Source organism: Mastigoproctus giganteus, chromosome 8 (assembly GCF_048544385.1).
Source record: "Mastigoproctus giganteus isolate SK-2022 chromosome 8, ASM4854438v1, whole genome shotgun sequence".
NCBI classification, from domain to species: domain Eukaryota; kingdom Metazoa; phylum Arthropoda; class Arachnida; order Uropygi; family Thelyphonidae; genus Mastigoproctus; species Mastigoproctus giganteus.
The window spans coordinates 153,027,649-153,045,729 of NC_143582.1; the positions used below are offsets into that span (position 1 = coordinate 153,027,649).

The 18,081-nt window shown below is 37.7% G+C and overlaps 1 protein-coding gene across 2 annotated transcripts in view; it reads right to left on the reverse strand.

Annotated features, from left to right (window-relative positions):
• LOC150081929 (sulfotransferase 1B1-like) overlaps positions 1 to 18,081 on the reverse strand; it is a 368,098-nt gene that overhangs the window by 61,576 nt on the left and 288,441 nt on the right. For both annotated transcript variants that reach the window (XM_090379833.1, XM_090379832.1), the window contains exon 3: positions 5,760 to 5,977. In XM_090379833.1, the coding sequence (XP_090235959.1) occupies positions 5,760 to 5,977 (218 nt within the window). The remainder of the gene's footprint in view (positions 1 to 5,759; positions 5,978 to 18,081) is intronic.

The following is an 18,081-nucleotide window of genomic DNA, read 5'->3' on the forward strand; positions in this document are numbered from 1 at the left end:
TATTATCCTTACATTTAGATGTTCTAAATTATTTTAGAGTTTCTGCTGCAATATTTTTACTCTTGTTACCCCTCTCTTCCCTCCCTGTTGGTTTATCATTATGTTTAATTTTTTATTTTCGCTCTTATCTTGCCATACTGCTGGCATTATTTTTATTTTTAATTCCTATTAAAATTTATATCTATGGTTATATTTCAAGCATCATATAGAGGAATATGCTTTTTGCTGCCTCTGATATTTGCTGTACCTTTTTATTTTATTTTTATTATGAAAGATTAAGTTTCCAGCTATTTTAAACGTTATTCAAATATATGTATAATTACACACACACACACACACATATATATATATATATATATATATATTATTAGCCATATGGTGCAAAGAAGCCTAAGGCTTATGCTGCACCGGCCAAAAAAAAAAAAATTTCCCTATTACCCTGAGAGAGAAAAGTAGAAAGGAATCACCAAGAAAGAGAAGAATGATGATATCCAGCTCAAGATCCTGGGTGTGCCAAGCCCATACTCTCCAGATGTGAGCCCCTGGGTATATATATATATATATATATATAGACACACACACACACACAGGTAACCCTCATATAACACAGTAGTTTGATGCCTACAAAATCTCATGTAATGCGAAACTGTGTTATACGGGACTAAGAACCAGTACAAGAAGGGGGTTACATTCCAAAAGCTAACAAAAATACCATTTTTTTTTTATAACTATTGGAAACTTAATTTTTACAGTAGTAATAACTTTATTTTTGTAATAACTGAACAAATGTCTTACCTTACAAATTCTGATAGTTATATGTCATATAATGTACATTCGTTTAGTTTTCTTCCTCATCGCTGCTAAGCACAATCTCTTCTGCAGTATCTAGATTTCGTGTACCTTCTGCTCTCTGTCACAATCTGCACACTTTGAGGTCACAATTTTGTGCTTGTTTGAGACCTCAAACAAGCACAAGTTCAATAGCACAGAACCTAACCCAGGGATCTCCCAACAAAATACAGTGGACTCCACTTTAAAGATATAAAGCACAAATTTAACTTTATTACCTTACACAAAGTTAAATGATACGTGAAAATCGGAAGAATATTTTCCAGTTAGCAAAATAAAAATAAATTTATGCTTATGTACAAAGCTTAATTATTATGTACTGTAAATTGTACATACTAACTAACTAATTGATATTTCTGGGTTGTAAAATTTAAAACAGTAAAAATTATAAGCAATTAATCAATGTTCAAAGAACACTTCACGCACAAGAGAGATATGCATTAACGAGTTTCTGAAAATTTATTTATGTTTGTTATATAATTGAATATTTCATGGAAGGGGAAACATTTTACAATAATAACATGAAAACCCACAGAATTCCAGCTATCGGTACTATAGCAAATGCAAGAAGACAGAGTTTACTACCCATTTATAATTGATTACACTAACAGAAAAGATCAATAAGCTGGAAACTGCAAATTGTTTTTATTGTTTTATGGTAGTGACCTCCAGAAATGTACTTTAGAAAAATATCACGAAGGAGATAAAGACTAGTGAGTCAACAGTAGGGATTCACAAAAAGAAACGGAAATGTTGAAAATTACATCTAACAGAGTTTTTCCCAGCACAAAAGTTCAAAAATACTGTGTTATGTGAGATTTCCCACAATTCTCAAACCGTGTTGTGCGAGGATTGCCACAATTTATCAATCATGTTAGAGCAAAACCGTGTTCTAGAAGTACCATGCTATATGGGGGTTGCCTGTATACATATATATAGCAGACCTCTGGACAGCAAAGTAAGAACATATCGGTGTTCATCATCCAAGCTTCAGATCAACGTGTCCCTATATATTTTTAGTTTGGTCTTATGCATCTACTGCACTCAGTTTCCTTAGCATTGAATACTGGACCCACTAAACTCAGCACTCGAAAAACATCCTCTGTAACATCTTTAACTGTATCCCCTTCTCTTGGAATTAATCATACAACATAGTGCAATACTTATACAACCAATAGCATTTTTATAAAAGTGGAACTGCTCATAAAGATAATTACAAAAACTATCACAATGAGAATCTTCATTGGCTTAAAGATATCCATATTCAACTTGATCCACAGATTAATGTGCAATTATGGACATGATCACATATCTATACTTTTCTGATGAATGTTAATGATTATTTGTCCTGAAAATTGTTTTGCAAGGCAAGTAAAAAAATTACACTGATGAAATGTCTTTAAGAGGTAGACAATATTTTCATTTCTAATGATGTCATGCCTCCTTGCTTTTCCTGTGCAGCCAGTGAATGGCTGGCCACTCAACTGCATCATAGTGGTAAACAACCAACTTCAAATAAATATCTCCACGGAAAGAAATTTCAGTCACCCTGCAATTTATTTTCATTAGGATATTTAAAAACAGACTATGGACAATCAAAAAAATTCAAACATCATGACAACAGGGTGTAGGAAAATTAGCAAAAAAAACATTACATAGAGTAACTCTTGGTTTCAAAAGCAGTGGCATATCATACTATGATGAAGGTAGTGTAGCTACACCGTCTGGAAATACATCCTAAATTAGTTTAAGCTGAAGCTAAATAAAGCTAAAGTAAATCTCCTGATTTACAAATATTCAGTAACCAGGACCCGAAACTCAGGAAAAACATTGCAACAGGACCCACACTCATGAAAATATGCCAGTGTGGATGAATGTAATCTTGTTACTGTACACGTACAAGATTACCAAGAATGCAATTCAAACAAGTAATGTCAATACTGTAAATAAATTTTCTAATGATAAGGAAATTTATGGTCTTATAGCAATGGACTTTTGTAAATAGGATTACAGGTGTACCCTGCAGTTACAACAGGTTAGTTTCTGGGCATTTGTCGTAAAGCTGATCACTACCTTTTTTCACTTGCAGATGCATGTGATGTTTGAAAGTCGCACAGAAATTAAGCTTACTGTTAACACTGCAATTAAATATTACTAGAAAAAACTTACAAAATTGTGAAATAAAGTCCCTTCATTCTGCATTTACATAAAGGCTTGTGATCTTCAAACATAAAATGTAAACACTATGTTTGGCAGCATTAAACAAATGAAAAATTTAGTAAGAGTAAAAGATAGGAAAATATAAAAAGTAGGAGGTTGCAGATACTATTAGAGGGGATTGATCATTTTAACACCTTTATTGTGACAAAATAAATGATAAAAACCTGCTTCTGCATAACCTCAATACATTCACTTTGTCTGTACACACTACTAGATGTACAATATAAATTTATTGAAGCAAATCTTTAGCAGATGACACAAATTCTACATCACCTGGATCTTCATCATCTACAGCTAAATGAAGTCCTTGCAGGCAATTTAGATAGACTTTTTGTAGGCCTAGCTGATGCTCGAGAAGGAATTTCAGTTGATGTTGAAAGTTGATCTAAGATTTGAGAAGATGCTGATTTTTTACGAAAGTAGGAATCCAATGAACTTTAAATTGTGGCTCTTCTTTTCTTTTCTCTGTAGATTTCTCTATAACAGGCATATTGATCTAAAATACCAGCATTTACTTTGGAATTTCTTTCAAAAATGGGATCAGCTTTTCAAAAATGGACATAGCTCCTTCTAAAAGCCTGAATGCTTTTGAAAGTTTCTTGCAAGTTAGTTCTTTAGGAATGGGATTCGATATGTTCTCAGGATGAGAATCCTCTTCACTCCTCCTAAGCTCTTCAAGTTCTAGAAAATCTTCATTACTTAAGGGCTGTGAATGTGACCCAAGCAGTTCAGTAACATCTTCAGGCTCCACTTCTAGCTCTAACTGCCTTGTCATATCTACAATATTTGTAGTAGCCTCCTCAACATGATTTTCAAAATCATCAGTAGTAAACTGGGAACACAACCTCTTCCAAACACCTTTAAGTGTTGACTGTTTCACTTCATCCCATGCATCCCTAATAGTCTTGATGCCATCCAAGATCGTGAAGCCTTTCCAGAATTCTTTTACTACATTTGCTCTAGACGTACTTTCAGATTCACTGTCTATTGCAGCTACAGCCTTAGCAAATGTTCTCCTTAGGTAATATGATTTAAATGCAGCAATAACACCCTGGTCCATTCTTTGAAGCAGTATTTGCAGGGAAGAAAATTACTTGAATGTTTGGGTTAAGGTCATCTAATGATTTAAGGTGGCCAGGTGCGTTATCCAAAAGCAGTAAAATTTTGAAGGGAATTTTCTTTTCTGTACAGTATTTCTTAATTGCAGGCACAAAGTAATTTGAAAACTACTCTACAAAAAATGATGCAGTAACCCATGCTTTTGAATATGATTTCCAACAAACAAGAAGACTGGATTTTGCATAATTATTTAAAGCTCTTGGGTTTTCTGAATGACAAATTAGCATAGGCTTCAATTTAAAATCACATGCAGCATTGGAACCTAACAAAAGGGTTAGTCTATCTTTTGCTACTTTAAATCCTGACACTGACTTTTCTTCTTTTACTATAAATGTTCGTGAAGTTATTTTTTTTCCAGTAGAGGCCAGTCTGATCAACATTAAAAATCTGCATTTCAGAATAATCTCCCTCATTAACCCCGGGGGGTCACATCTGGTGAGTATGGGCTTGGCACACCCAGGGTCCTGAGCTGGATATCATCATTCTTCTCTTTCTTGGTGATTCCCTTCTACTTTTGACTCTCTCTCTCTCTCTCTCTCTCTCTCTCTCTCTCTCTCTCTCTCTCAGGGTTACTCGGGAACTTTTTTTCTTTTTTTTTCCCTGGTGCAGCATAAGCCTCAGGCTTCCTTGCATCATATGGATATTAATAATAATAATAATAATAATAATCAATGGTCTTGGCTAGCTCATCAGGAAAATTAACTGCAGCTTCTGTATCTGCACTGGCTGCTTCACCTTAAACTTTAATGTTATGGAGATTGCTCCTATGCTTAAATCTATTAAACCAACCTCTACTGGCAGCAAATTCAGAATCCTTAACTGCTTCCCTCTCCTGGCTTTCATGTCAGCAAAGAGACTTAGGGTCTTATTCTGAATAATCGCTTGTCTTAAGGGCACACACTGGCTAGTTTGATCATTTGATCATCTATTCACACCATTAAAAGTTTTTCCATATCAGCAATAATATTGTCACATTTACAAATTATTGTTGTACTGATGGAATAGCACTTCTCACTTCACTTAGAATTTTCTCTGTTTTTAAGAACAGTAACAACTGTAGTTCGAGGTAAGCTTAGCCTATGACCTATCTCACTGTTTGATACACTATCATCAATTTAATAATTTTACTCTTGGTATCTAATGTGAGACTGACGACTCTTCTTCTTTTCACTTTTACTGTTATCTGATATTATTAATGTATAATTATTATATTACATAAATATATATATATATATATACACACACACTTACGTATCATAATGGGCAAAAGTTTTTACACTAATCAACACCGAAACACAGAAATAAACAACACACAACGACGCTGAATTACAAACTGAGTCTACCATGTGGAGTGCACGTTGGTTGATTTCTCATTCCTGTATTATAATAAGGGAACGAGATGTCGTTAGTGCGGATCAGGTGTCTCAGGAACAGAGCATAGGGTATAATTAAAAAGTGTCATAAATATGGATCATTGTAAAGTGTGGTATGACTGTATTATGAAATATTCTAATGGCAATGGATTTTTGTAACAACCTGTGTTAGTGGATGATGGTTTCACTAACACTTACCTTACACTTAGCTTGCCGCAACTGACGAGGAATGAGTGGGAGAGGAAGGTGGGTTGCCAAAAGCCGAGGACTCTTCCACTTCCTTAAATAGCGTAAGTGTCCAATGGGTCGTCCTACTTCAAGGTGTTCTACTCTATACACAAGCAACTTATTTTTAACTTTATTGGGGTTGCCATCATTGTAGATTAAGGAAACTATTTCTTCTGTCCACGTTGTTCCTGTACAAAAAACAAACTCCAATATACAAATGAAGAAAACTGAATATGTGTAATGATCAGAAACTTTTTTTTTTTTTTTTTGGATAAAAGACAATCAAAACAACTTAAGAAAATGTGTGATACCATCCTGGCATCAGGAATCTTCTAATTTGGAAGAATGGTCTAAATGTTTTTTTTTTTTTTTTTAATTCAAATCAATGAAATTTAATAATTATAAAGCTATCCTTAATGTAAGAAAATATATTCCAAATTAGTTTAAGTTGAAGACAAATAAAACTAATAAATTAAGAATATTCAAATAAAAACTTTTACACCTCTAATTCAATATATGAACTTGCATTCAGAGCTTGATGCTCTAAATGTGATTCACCTTCGGTAACTATGCAATACATTACCTTTTGAAAGTAAAATGAGATGAACAACTTTTAACATTTTTGCATTTAGCCTATATTTTACAGATGCATATACACCAGTAAAATCGGGTATGTAATATATCCGATGTTGGTACTATGATATTTTTATTTTTATTGTTAATGCTAGCATCAAGGCCGGCATAAAAATTCAAAAACGCCCTCAAATAATAATAAGAATTTTAAGTATCAGTATTATTTAATAAGGGGTGGGGCTGAACACTATGGTAATGAACACTGATGCAAATATGCATATTGCGAGATCGAGCCCCTATGTTTCCATAATAAAAAAAAGTGCACACCATTTCGAAAACTGTGGCAAATATACTGAGTAACAAAAAGTTACAATGAAGCTGTAAACTCCTTTGGATACCCTGATGCTGTATAAAAAGAAATTTAAACATATGTGCAATCAGTTATATACATATAATTTCTGCCAGCTCAGTCTAGCAGAGAAAGTGCTCCTGATATGTACTCTGAAGAAGTAAAAGTAACCATGTCATTATTACAATCAAGAAGTTTCAAAAAGAGAAAAAAAAATTAAATAAATACAGTACACACTCAAATCCAGCAACCTCTGGGGCCAAATCACTGCTAATCTACTTTGAAAGAGAATTTTATAAGTAGCATGAGGTGATGTGTATCTTCTCAAGGAAGCTACACATCAATGCTCCTTCCAAACTTGTAAGCTTGGTCCTTCATTGCATCTGTTACAGCACTCTATATGTCAATCATCCCAAAATGATATCCTTTCAGGTTATTCTTGATCTTTGGAAAAAAAAACAAAGAAGTCACAGCAAGAGATTCAGGAAATGTAGTGGCTGTGGGAGCACTAGAATATTTTGAAGGTCATAACAAACATCATAACAATGCACTCTGCGACACATTGTTGTGATGCACAGTTTTTGGCCCTTTTAAGTTGAATGCTTAGAAATCTTTTCCATAGTTGTTCAAGGACTTCTTGGTATAAAGTTTGGTTGACAGTTTGGTTTTACCTTGAGGAATGGACTCTTTGTTTACCACTCCATGCTTATCAAAAAAGCAGATGAACATCGATTTGATTCTGGATTTGCTCATTTGTGCTTTCTTTAGATATGCCAAATTCCTGGTGTGCCATTCTTCACTCTGCTGTTTCTGGATTGTACTCAAAAATTCATGTTTTGTCGCCATTATTGAAAGAATTCTGGCTTAATTTGAACACAATTGAGAAGATTGAGGCAGATGTTCTTCCAATTTTGCTTATGTTCTTCACTTAGATTTTTTTTTTTTTTTTTAGGCACCATTTTCACACAAAATTTGCACATACTCAAATGCTCTGTTAAAATATCATAAATAGCTCGGTGACTCATATTCGGTTCACCTGCCATCAATCTCATGGTCATCCATCAGTCAGACACAATCAGAACGCATTACTTTCTCCATATAAGGGTTGCTTTTAAGACTATATGATTTTTAGAATCAGTTAAACAGATTCTAAATACTACACAGGTGATATCAAAGTGATGTTACAAAATTTTGTTTATTAGTGGAAGGACTGGGCTAGACCCTAAATTTTATGTAAAAATATTGTTAGGTGGACCACACATTAAACCTTTTGCCGAGATGACCTACATCCAAAGCAAGAGATCACTCTCATGTTTACTGTAACATTAAATTCTAATCCCCCTCCCCCACACATATTGCTCATCCCAGTTTAGGTTAACGTTAGTAAAATGAATCAATGCAATGCAATATAATAATCAGGTTTAATCCATATTCTTTCAGCTTTTATTATGCATGTAATAAATCCACCCATCCAATGAGGTGGCAAAAAGAAATTACCATTAGGGGAGAGCCCTCCAAATATTAAAACATTTTCAACACCCACGAATTTAAACTGCACCATTTCAAAAAATATCTCAAGGAATAACTTGTGCTATTTTTCCAAAGATTAGCAGGTCTTGTCAAATGAAACTGTAGTCAGGAAACTGACTTGTCAATTTATATATATTCCCCTTCCCTTGAAGACCACAAGCACGAGAGGTATTAGAACCTATAGTACTGAGTATCATGCATGGGTTGAAGGATGATAAGATGGAAGAAGATACTTATTGACATTAGACTTGAACTTCTGTATGTTGTAATTTTCAAGAAATATGTATGATGGAAGGTTGTTCCAAAAAACAGAAGTTGAAGGAAAAAATGAAGAAGAAAAGTAGGACAGTAAAAAAGGATGCTGACTGGCTGGGGATCATGTTCGGACTGATTTGGAAGAGAGAGAAGGAATTATAGAATCCAATTCAGAAGAACAACTATTTACAGAAAATGCATGCTGCAGAAACAGTGTCTATGAGACAGAGAGTGGAGTGACTTTGTTAGAGATGAGAGAGAGAGAGAGAGAGAGAGAGAGAGAGAGAGAGAGAGAGAGAGAGAGAGAGAGAGAGAGAGAGAGAGGTTTTAGGAGCACTGCCCCACACATGGGAACGATATTCCATGGTAGGGGGGGATTTGTGATTTGTACAGAGTGAGCAAAAACACAGTTTTTTTGTTTGCAAAGGAAGCAATATTTGTAATGTGCATATGCTAAGACAATAGAAGTCAAAGTAATCCCTAATACATATGTGATCTTGTCTAGAAATCAGAGTGTCATCGAAGATAAGCATAGGGGCAGAAGAAACCTTTTTGTGAAATATAAGACAGGACTGAGTTTTAAAAGGATTGAAATCAGCTAAGCTATCTTTGCTCCACTAGCGAATTACCTGGATATTAGCATTTATGGAATTGGTACTGAATATTTGAGAAGTTAAAGCTGTTTGTGCAGGGCAAGGTTTCTCAAACTGGAAGGTGAAATGCAATGTGCTGTCATCAGCAAAACTATGGAAAGGATTTCTGGTGAATGGGAGGTCATTAATATACAAGAGGAAAAGAGTGAGAGAAAGAACTGAAACTTCAGGAACACCTGCATTAGTGAATAACTTTTGAAGACAGAGAGCCATCTACTATCACCTGCAGTAAGCGGTCAGGGAGAAAACTGGATACCCAATTACAAACAACAGCTGGCAAACCATAAGATTGAAGCTTATACAGTAGACCTTTATGCAAACATGATCAAAAGAACCATGTTTGATGATCCTTTTGATCAAATGGAATTTTTCTAGCAGGGATAAGGAGGTGATTATTCCCTTGTATAAGGCAATGGTCAGGTCACACCTTGAGTACTGTATACAGGACTGGAGACCCCATTTCAAGAAGGATGTAGAGCTGCTGGAACGAGTACAGAGAAGGGCAACAAGATTAGTGAATGGAACAAAGGGTTTCTCTTACGAAGAAAGGCTTAAGTTTTGCAAATTACAGTGTCTGGAGACTAGGCACCAGCGAGGTGATCTGATAGAGGCGTATAAAACCATGAATGGTTTGAGCATGCTCAATGCTGATGGGATTCTTCCTCTTGCTCAGAATAATCACCTGAGAGGGCATAAATTCAAATTGAGGAAAGACAGATGTAGGCTAGATGTGCAGATTGCCTTTAGCCAGCGGGTAGTTGGTTGGTGAAACAGACGTCTATCCCTTGTTGTGGAAGTTGATGGCCTAAATAAATTTAAGGCTCAGCTGGACAGGTATTTCGACTGAACAGAAAGGTGCAATGGGAGTGGTTTTTTTTTTTTTTTTGGCTGATGCTGCATAAGCTTGCTTTCTTGCATCATATGCCTCTACTAATGCTAATGCTAAAAGCCTTTAAAATGTCAAGAGCAACTGCTCGAATGTCACAAAACTTTTTCACTGAATGTGTCCACAGATACCATAAGCCAGTATATCACTAGTGGGTCGACACTGAAAGAATCCATACTGACAATCATTGATTAGATGGAAGGATTCTTGATAATTTAGGAGTTAGCTTTTAACAGATTTCTCCATTAATTTGGAAAGAGTAGAAGTAAGTGCAATGGGATGGTAATTGGATGGAAGGGATTTGTCAGGAACTGGTTGGAATTTTTTTTTTTTTTTTTTATGTAAGCCCTAAACACAAGAGGTATTAGAACCTATAATACTTAGTACTGTGCTTGGGTTGGAGGTTGAGAAGACGAAAGAAGATATTTGTTGACGCTGGACTTGAACTTCTGTAGACTGTAATTTTCAGGAAATACATATGAAGGAAGGTTGTTCCAGAAAACGGCAGTTGAAGGAATAAATAAGGAAGGTGAAAAGTTGGTTCTGAGAGTTTGAAGTTGGACAGTAAGTGGATGTTGGCAGCACATGTTCGGACTGTTTTGAAAGGGAGAGTCGGAATTATAGAAGCCAATTCAGAAGAACAGTGCCCATGGAAGTATCTGTAGAAGAGGCATGCAGCAGAAACAGTACGTCTATGAGACAGCAAGTGGAGAGACTCTGTTAGAGATGAATCATTAATTAACCTAACTGTCCTCTTCTGAATGGAATCAAGAAGCCTGAGAGAGGTTTTGGGTGCACCACCACAGATGTGTGAACAATATTGCATGGCAGGGCATATTTGTGATTTATACAGAGTGAGCAGCTGTTTGGAAGAAAAGTAATGCTGAGAGCGAAAGAGAAAACAAAGTTTTTTAGATGCAGAGGAAGCAATATTTGTAATGTGCTTGTGCCAAGAGAGATTAGAAGTCAGGGTAATCCCCAAAAGAGAGGTATCATTTTGCCTAGAAATCGGAGTGTCACAAAAGATAAGCATAGGAGCAGAAGAATCCTTTTTGCGTGATATAAGACAAGACTGAGTTTTAGAAGGGTTGAAATCAAATAAGTTGTCTTTGCCCTACTGGAGAATTACCTGTAGATCGGCATTTAAGGAATTTGTAGCAGATTTTCGAGAAATTGAAGCTGATTGAGCAGAACAAGGTTTCTCAAAATGGAAAGTGGAATGCAATGTGCTATCATCAGCAAAACTATAGATAGGATTTCCAGTTAATGGAAGAAGGTCATTAATATACAAGAGGAAAAGAGTGGGGGAAAGAACTGAACCTTGGGGGCACCGGCATTAGTGGAGAAGTTAGAAGACGGAGAGCCATCTACCATCCCCCTCAGTGAGCGATCAGAGAGAAAACTGGATAACCAATTACTAAAAACAGTTGGCAAACCATAAGATGGAAGCTTGTTTAGAAGATCTTTATGCCAAACACGATCGAAAGCCTTTGAGATGTCAAGAGCAACTACTTGTTTCACCAAACCTTTCCATTTAATTAGTCCATAAATGGGTAACATAAGCCAGAATATCACCAGTGGATCAACACTGACGGAATCCATACGGGCGATCGTTGATCAGACGGAAGGTTTCTAGGTAGTTTAAGAGTTGGCGGTTAATTGATTTCTCCATTACTTTAAAAAGAGTAGAAGTAATTGCTATGGGACGATAATTGGATGGGAGGGATTTGTCACCCTTTTTAGGAACTGGCTGGATATGAGCAAATTTCCAAGCAAAAGGAAAAACACCTTTTGAACAAGAAAGCGAAAAAAGGGGGCAAAGAATAGGAGTAAGTTCAGGAGCACAGGTTTTGAGAACAAGTGGAGAAATACCATCGGGACCTGGAGTCTTCTTAGCATCAAGATTCGTCTAAATCCTTCTGAAATCCCTTTGACGGAAGACCACAGGAGGCATTGAATGGAGCATGTTGGGAATGGTGGGAGGTGCCTTACCAAGATCGTTAATACACGAGTTGGAAGAAAAATGGGATGCTAGCAGGTCAGCTTTATCCTTGGCTGAAGTGACAACAGAACCATCTGGTTTGGACAGAGGTGGGAGTAGACTTGGGCAAAAGTTGCGGCCAACAGCTTTGGCAAGAGAACAGAATGCTTAGCTACCATTAGAGCAAGAAGCAAGTTTTCTACTCTTAGCCTCTTCAAACTCTAGTTTGGACTGATTAATAACTGCTTTACAATTGTTGCAAGCTTTGGTGTAGGCAGAAAATGAAACTGAAGAATTAGAAACAAGCCAATTACGATATGCTTCTATTAGAATGAGCAGAAGCCTGAAAAACAAGATGCATGGTATTTCAGAGACTGCTGGGAGCCATTGTGGTACAAGTAAACACATGGGTTGTGTTAGGGTAGCTAAGAATAGAAACAGGTGCAGGTATACTTGCGTGTACACCAATGCTAGGAGTTTAGTAAATAAATTTAATGAATTTGAGGTATTGCTCAAAACATCGAAGGCAGATATTGTTGGGATATCAGAGACGTGGTGTCACACAGATATAAGGGATGCGGAACTGCAATTTGGGGAGTACAACGTCTACAGAAAGGATAGACAGGATAGGAAGGGGGGAGGTGTTATGCTATTAGTTAAGAAACACATAAAAACCAAGGAAGTGAAGCCAGTCGACATCGCTGGACAGTGCAGTGTGGAGTCAGTTTGGTGTGACATAAACATTGGGAGATCAAAATTGAGAGTAGGAGTGTGCTATAGGCCTAATGACTCTGATGAGTATAATAAGGAACTGTACAGGGAAATAGAGTGGGCCAGTAAATCAGAGTGTCTTATAATGGGAGATTTTAATTTCCCAGATATTGACTGGAATTTGGGGGCTGGATACTCACACACTAGCAGGGCTTTTGTGGATTTATTGGATGATTGTTTTCTACATCAGCATGTTCGGGAGGCAACTAGAGGGAGTAATACTCTTGATTTGATTATCAGCAGTGATTCTTCATGCATTAAGAATCTGCAGATAAATGAACCAATAGGTTGCAGTGATCACAGTGTGCTGAAGTGGGATTTACTCAAAGAGGTAACTACCATTAGGGGTAAAGGGAAGGGTTATTGCTTCCGTAAAGGCGACTACGATGGACTGAGACAGTATTTAAATTCTATACAGTGGGACCAACTGATGATGTTACCAACAGCAAATTCAAAATGGGAAGCATTCAAAGAACTTATCTTGGAAGCTACTAGGCTTTACATACCACCTAAGAAATATTGTTCAAGGTTTAGGCCAAAATGGATGTCAGATGAACTAATGAGGCATATGGCAGAGAAGAAAAATGCATGGGATACTTACAAATTAACACATGACACAGAAGCCTATGATAGATACAAGTTGATATGCAACCAAGTTACAAAGGAGGTTAGGCAGGCGAAGGCAGATTACGAGAAATCCTTGGCAAGAGATGCAAAGAAAAACAGCAAAGAGTTCTTTACTTATGTAAACTCTAGAAGGAAAGGGATGAATCAGATTGGTCCACTTGATATTGATGGGTCAAGTGTTGATGATCCTGCTCAGGGGGCTAACAAACTAAATGAATATTTTGCATCGACATTCACACATGAGGAGTTATTCAGCGAGGGGAATGCCAGAGGTGTATTCAACTCTAGCAGTAAGTTACAGAATCTTGAAATAACTGGGAGTAAAGTGGAGGAGAAACTGTTGAAGATAAACACAAGAAAGGCACCCGGGGTGGATGGGATCTATCCAGTTATATTAAAGGAGGCAGCAAAGGAAGTAAGCAAACCCTTAGCCATAATTATGAGAGCTTCCTTGGACTCAGGGGAGGTACCCATAGACTGGAAATGTGCAGATGTGACCCCAATTCACAAAGGAGGATCAAAGGCTGACACAAGTAATTATAGACCTGTGAGCTTGACTTCTGTTCCAGGAAAATTAATGGAGGCACTGGTTAAAGACACACTGCAGGATCATTTAGACAAGACTTCAGTTATAGCTCAGACACAGCATGGTTTTGTTAAGGGGAAGTCTTGCCTGACCAACTTGATTGGATACTATGATGCAGTCACAAAAGAACTGGATGCAGGGAATAACTTTGATATTATATACTTGGATCTTAGAAAGGCTTTTGATACTGTTGCACATGGAAGACTGCTACACAAATTGGAGCAGTGTGACATTGGATGCAAATTGCTGCTATGGATAAAGGGGTGGTTGAGGGGGAGAAGACAGAGAGTGGTAATCAATGGACACTGCTCATCGTGGACTGAATGTTATTAGTGGAGTCCCTCAGGGCTCAGTGTTGGGTCCATTATTGTTTTCTGTATTTATAAATGATATTGATGATGGTATATCGGGATTAATGTCCAAGTTTGCAGACGATACAAAGGTTGGCAGGGTTGTCAAGGACACTGCTGACACTATGCTTCTGCAACAGGATCTGGAAAGGTTGAGCAGATGGGCTGAGAGGTGGCAAATGAGTTTAACATTGACAAATGTAAAGTACTACACATGGGAAACAGCAACCCCAGAGCAACGTATCAACTCTATGGTACAACACTGACAGTGGTAGGGAATGAAAGGGACTTGGGGGTGGTTGTGCAGGCAGATATGAAGTTCTCTGAGCAGTGCAGACGGGCTGCAAGAGTAGCTCATGGAGTATTGTCAATGATATACAGGAATTTTTCCAGCAGGGATAAGGAGGTGATTATTCCATTGTATAAGGCGATGGTCAGGCCACACCTAGAGTACTGTATACAGGTCTGGAGGCCTCATTTCAAGAAGGATGTAGAGCTGCTGGAACGAGTACAGAGAAGGGCAACAAGATTAGTGAATGGAACAAAGGGGTGCTCTTACGAAGAAAGGCTTAAGTTTTGCAAATTACAGTGTCTGGAGACTAGGCACCAGCGAGGTGATCTGATAGAGGTGTATAAAGCCTTGAATGGTTTAAGCATGCTCAATGCTGATGGGATTCTTCCTCTAGCTCAGAATAATCACCTGAGAGGGCATAAATTCAAATTGAGGAAAGACAGATGTAGGATAGACGTGCGGAAATTTGCCTTTAGCCAGCGGGTGGTTGGTTGGTGGAACAGACTTCCATCCCTTGTGGTGGAGGTTGATAGCCTAAATAAGTTTAAGGCTCAGCTGGACAGGTATTTTGAACGAACAGAGGGGTGAAGTGGAAGTGGTTTTTTTTTTTTTTTTTTTTTGGCTGATGCTGCATAAGCTTGCTTTCTTGCATCAAATGCCTCTACTAATGCTAAAAATGCTAATGCAACTTTCTTCTTTTGAACTGCCTTAGCACATTTATTGGAAAACCAAGGTTTAGATAAAGGACGTGATTTTAAAGTGGGGTGTTTGATAAAGGATTCCATTCCTGCAAGAATAATTTCACTGACACAATCTGAGCAAACGTTTACATCAGAAGTTTTGAAACAGTAATTCGACCAAGGAAAAGAAGTCTCGCAGGTCATCCCATTTTGCATTCTTGTAATGCCAAACAACAAGGTTGGGAATAGCCATGAGATAAAGGTTCCATTGGAGAAGAGACAATCACCAAGTTGTGATCTGAAGTGCCTAAAGGACCTCTCACTTCGACTGTGTACTTAGAAGGGTTGTTTGTGAGAAAAAGATCAAGTGTACTGTATGATTAGGATTGTCCAGTATTCTTGTAGGTAAATGAACAATCTGTGCAAGGTCATTAGTAATTGCAAAAGCCTCAGCATCTCGACCAGCTGGGTCGGTGTGACTAGAAAACGGAAGCTAGCTGGAGTTGTGAACATTAAAATCACCAAGGAAAATTACCTCACTGTTAGGAAAGTTGGACTGGAGAAAGTCAAGTTGCAAAGAGAGGAAGTCAAAGAGCTCCAAGTGATTAGTGGAGTTGGGAGAACGGTAGAGACAACAGATGAATTTGACACAATGAGGTAGAGAGATTTTAAGCCAGAGAAGATTGAAAAGAGGAGATTCCAAATTGCCAAGTCTCTGACAGGGAATATCAGAACGGACATATGCACAAGTACCACCTTTGAGATGAAAGGAATCATACAGCGAATAATTTGGGAAGTGAGATGAGCAGTAATTGAATCAACCGATAACTGAGATTCTGTCAGAAAAAGTACATGGGGTTTGGCAGATTGCAAGTGGAAATGGACATCGTTGAGATTAGAATTGAGACCACGTATATTTGTGAAATGAATTAAGAAGTGCTTGGGAGGTTTAGATCTTTTCGCAGATAAGCTTGCTCTATTAGTCTGACAATTCATGGTGTATTCAATAGTAAGAAAAAGTGGATGGGACATGCTGTATGAAGTAATGAAATTTTTGGATATGGCATACACATGATAAGAATATACCCAGATCCTTGACATAATGTGGCCTTGACAATGCTCCCCGCATACACACTGCTCGGACTCCCTCCAGTCACTATCTGGCAGAGTAGAGGTAGCAAGATTATAGACTAGCTGATCCGGAAGCCTCCTAGAGAGTTACTAATAGGTTCGGTCCGGTGTACTAACTAGCAGCCGGCCTGCGAACACTGTTGTCGAGCTGCACCCTCAAAATGTAAGGAATATTGGATCTCGCCACGATGTTCATCATAACCTCAAAAGTCATCAATCATACTGCGTGATGGAAGATATAGGGAAGGGTTGACCGGAACTTAGCTTTAGAGACTAAACATGGGTTCCACCACTTCTAGCCTCCAATAAGCAAAGTGGTGGTATTGCACCGGTTGATGAGAGTCATCTACCATCTAGTACTGCCTGGTAACATAGAGGGGCTCCGTTCCTCCATGTGGTATGGGTGCCATGCCTCAACCCCTGCTTATGTTGGTTCACACCTGGGAGGTCACCCACCATGTTTTTTTTTTTTTTTTGTTTTATGAAAGCCCCAAACATAAAAGGTATCAAAATCTATAGTACTTAGTACCGTGCATGGGTTGAAGGAGAAGTATGGGGGAAGAGGGATGCTGGAAACTTTGCTCTAGAGAGCAAATTTTTATTTTTATTTTTAGATTTGCAATCATGGGCTTCACCACTTAAGCCTCCAATAAGCAAAGTGGTGGTATTTCACCGGTTGATGAAAGCCATCTACCACCTACTTGTGCATGGAGGTTATACCCAGGATTACTAACAGTTCCACCATCATGAAGGTGCAAGCAGAGGATTTGGCTGTCACAGACCATCCAGACTTCACCGAAATTGGGTCCACTTGACTTGAGTGTCATCTGAATATCAGTTCCATCAGCATTTTAGATTCCCAGGTATCAAGTACAGCTTGTCTGGCATATCTGAGAGAATGTCTGTGACAACCTCAAGGACCAATGTGAGCAAACTTCCAAAATTCTCCTCCTTCCTTATTCCAAAACACCTTTGGAATAAGGAAGTGAAAAAAGAGACAGAGACACAGAACAGGAGTAAATTCAGGAGCACACATTTTGAAAACAAATGGAGAAATACTATCAGGACCTGGAGCATTCTTAACATCAAGATTGTTCAAAATCCTTCTGACATAATCTTCATGGAAGATTATAATGTAATGTATTCTTCACATGAATATGACATTATCCTGACATAATCTTCACGGAAGACCCCATGGAGGCATTGAATGCAGTGTGGCAATGTGGGATAAAGGATTTTATCCCTACATGAATAATTTCACTGACAGAATCTGAGAAAATTTGATATCAGAGATTTGAAACAGTAATCAGAAAAGGAAAAGAAATTTAACAGATGATCCCAGTTTGCAACCTTGTAATGCCAAACAACACGAAGTTGAGAATGGTCACAAGGGAAAGACTACACTGGAGAAGAGACCACCAAGTTTTTTGATCTGAGGTGCCTAGAGGGCCACTCACTGCGTACTTGGATTGTTTTGTAGATGAATGAACAATTTGTGCGAGATCATTAGTAATTGCAAAAGCCTCAGCATCTCAACCAGCTGGGTCCGTGTGACTAGAAAATGGAAGCCGTGTGGAGTTGTGAACATTAAAATCACCAAGAAAAAATACCTCACTGTTAGGAAAGCT